The sequence below is a fragment of the Pyxicephalus adspersus genome, chromosome 7, assembly GCF_032062135.1.
Source record: "Pyxicephalus adspersus chromosome 7, UCB_Pads_2.0, whole genome shotgun sequence".
Classification (NCBI taxonomy): domain Eukaryota; kingdom Metazoa; phylum Chordata; class Amphibia; order Anura; family Pyxicephalidae; genus Pyxicephalus; species Pyxicephalus adspersus.
In genome coordinates this window covers 52,283,923-52,286,949 of record NC_092864.1, presented here as the reverse complement: position 1 = coordinate 52,286,949, position 3,027 = coordinate 52,283,923, and the positions used below count along the sequence as shown (strand labels likewise).

Below are 3,027 nucleotides of genomic sequence, written 5' to 3'. Positions count from 1 at the left end.
ATCCTACCAATTTTTACTGATGTCTGCGCAAGTACCCAATAATTACATTAAATGTGACTCCACAGTGCAAATTACTAATAAAAATGTCTTGGTGTGGCCCCTGAGACCAGAAGTAAGAAAGTGTTAGAAACAACGGTCATATTTACTGTGTGTCCCCACCGGAGAGAGTTTACAATGTTCCCTGCGACATTGGCAGTGAGGGAAAATCTCCCTAATGGAGTCCAGATACATCAATTTAACCTGTCGCAGAGTGCACATTTTCTCTACCCAAAGCTAAAGATTTAGCCAACACAAATCTTTAAATTCTGTCCTGACCTTTCAGCGATCCAGCTTAATAAAAAGAACACTGGTTGAAATAAAACGCAAAGTATTACTTCACATTTACATTTTTCATAAAATACTTTTTATCACAAAAAATGACAATATTTTTCTAATGCTAATGTTACACAAATCACACAGAACACAATATCACTTACCTGATTCTTGTCCGGATGCAATTTCAGTGCCAGCTTCTTAAAAGCCTGCCGTATGTCTCTACTACTCGACGCTCTGGATACACCAAGTAAACTATAATAGTCCTCATCCGTGCTGATAAGTACAGCCAGAGATATAGCAATCAAACAAAAAAATTGTCTCTTCAAAATACAGTATTGTGAGCTTGACGGTTCCATGATTCAGAGATATGTTGGGGATACAAAACACAAGGACAGTCTGCAGGCACAGTGGTTAGTTCATTGTTTGTCCAGTTTATTAACTAAAGTGCATGATGAGGCATTCTCTACTGCCCACTGGTTCTGAAAAGAAGAAAAAATACTGAGAAAGTCCTTACGTAATTACAGCCATTTATTATTTACCTAATAAAGTTTACAGGTGCATTTATAAAGCATGCAGAATGCACACTACCCCTCTTCCATAAAAAGTTTTCATAAACTTCTGTAAGTAAAATAGTGCTAAAAAATATGTACACATTGATTTACTGATCTATGGTGACAACAATACAATTCTGCAGCCTTTCTCAATCTTTTTACCTTGAAGAAACCTTTTCAGGTCTTAGGAAACCCCTGCTATATTTACTATAATCAAAGCCTACAATTTATTAGCATGGTGATTAGCTGAAAGCTTGCCTTGGGCATCACTAGTTGGGAGGAAGAATGTCACCGTTACAGAAAGCCAAAAAAGTTATTATTGTTAAAAATAACAGGATTTATATAGCAGCAACATATTACGCAGTGCTGTATATTAAATAGGGGTTGCAAATGGCAAAGTAATACAGACAGTGACACAGGAGGAGAGGACCCTGCCACGAAGAGCTTACAATCTAGTAGGTGGGGGAATTTACACACAATGGGAGGGGAGATATGTAGTGGTGGGAAGTAGTGACAGTTCAAACAACAGAAAAAGATGGGTAGGCAAGTTGAAATTATGGATTTTGAGCGCTCCTTTAAAGGAGCAGAAAGTGGGGTCAAGCCGAATAGGACGAGGAAGACCATTCCAGAGAGTTGGGGCAGCTTTAGAAAAGTCTGGGAGCCATGCGTATGATGAGGTTATGAGTGAGGAAGTCATTAGTAGGTCATTGGAGGAGCGGAGAGAGTGGATGGGGAGTATTTTTTTTACCAGGTCAGAAATGTAAGTGGGACAATAACTGTGTAGGGATTTAAAGGCAAGGCAAAGGAGCTTGAATTTGATTCTAAGGTGAAAAGGAAGCCAATGGAGAGAACTACAAAGAGATGGAGCGGAAGAGGAGAGGTGGGAAGGATGGATGATAAGAGCATGTACAAGGAGTTTGGTGGACTCAGGGGACAGGTAGGGGCGGATTTTGGAGATGTTGCGTAGGTGAAAGTGGCAGGACCTGGAAATGTTCTAAATATGGGGGGTAAAAGAGAGGGCAGAGTCAAAGGTGATGCCCAGACTACATGCCTGAGGAGAGGGCCCGAATAACAGTGGTATTACCAGTTACATATATGTCAGGGGGAGATTTGGAATGTGAGGAGGGGATGATGATGAGTTCTGTTTTATCCAGGTTGAGTTTCAGGAATCGGTCAGACATTCATGATGAGATGGCCGACAGGCAGCATGAGACCTTATCCAGGAAAAAAAACAATTGGTGTCACTTTAACTGACCTGAGAAACACCACTACCTTTGGAAGAACCCCGCAACTGGCATTGTATGCCTGCAGCTGAACACGGAGGTACCAATGATAGGGTGACAACACGGCAGATAATAAAGTAAGCTTTGTCCCCCCCAGGAATTAAAGTATTTAGCTACACTTTGCTGATAAGACCTTAAGTTAGTGCAATGTTCCACACCAGGGGTGTCAAACTCAAATACACAGAGGGCCAAAATTAAAAACGTAGACCAAGTTGCGGGCCAGCCTTGAAATTTATTGAAAAAATTGGGGAAGTTTTTCCTTCTTATTAAATATAAACCCTTTTCATATGGAAACAAAGGCTTAGTCACTTTTTTTTTTAATTTTATTTAAGAAAAAATCTTATGCCTCTTTCTCTATTTGTAGCCTTCTGAGTTAAATTTCAATGGTAACCTTTTTGCACAGGCTATATAGATGCCGGGCAGTGATCTCCCACACATGTACAGTATATAGATGCCGGGCAGTGATCTCCCATACACAGACAGTATATAAATGATGGGCAGTGATCTCCCATACACAGACAGTAAATAAATGATGGGCAGTGATCTCCCATACATAGACAATGTAGGATATAAGTTGTGCAGTAAAGTTCTGAGCCCTCTGTATGCATGGTACATGAGCTGGTTATTTCCCTCTTTGTCAGACCCTGCGGGCAGGATACTCCAGACCCGACCCGGTGCTCGGGGGCCCCTGTGAGGGTTGCACACCCGGTGCATAGCATTCCTCTTACCGCTCATCAGCCGGCACACAAGCAGACAGCGGCGCAGTGAGAAGCCGGAAGTGATCTGCGCAGGTCAGGTGACGATCTGTCTGTGATACTGCACAGATTGAAGCCCTCCTGTGGCAGAGCATGACGGGACATGGGCGGGGCTATGTCATG

General features: G+C 42.0%; 1 protein-coding gene across 1 annotated transcript in view; it reads right to left on the bottom strand.

Annotated features, from left to right (window-relative positions):
- The window catches only part of DNAJC10 (DnaJ heat shock protein family (Hsp40) member C10), a gene marked incomplete in the record, with an annotated part of 24,506 nt that extends 21,558 nt beyond the window's left edge, over positions 1-2,948 (bottom strand). Inside the window, 2 exon segments of the mRNA XM_072418421.1 lie at positions 477-794; positions 2,878-2,948. Of these exon segments, the coding sequence (XP_072274522.1) occupies positions 477-671 (195 nt within the window).
- Between the last annotated feature and the right edge of the window lie 79 nt (positions 2,949-3,027).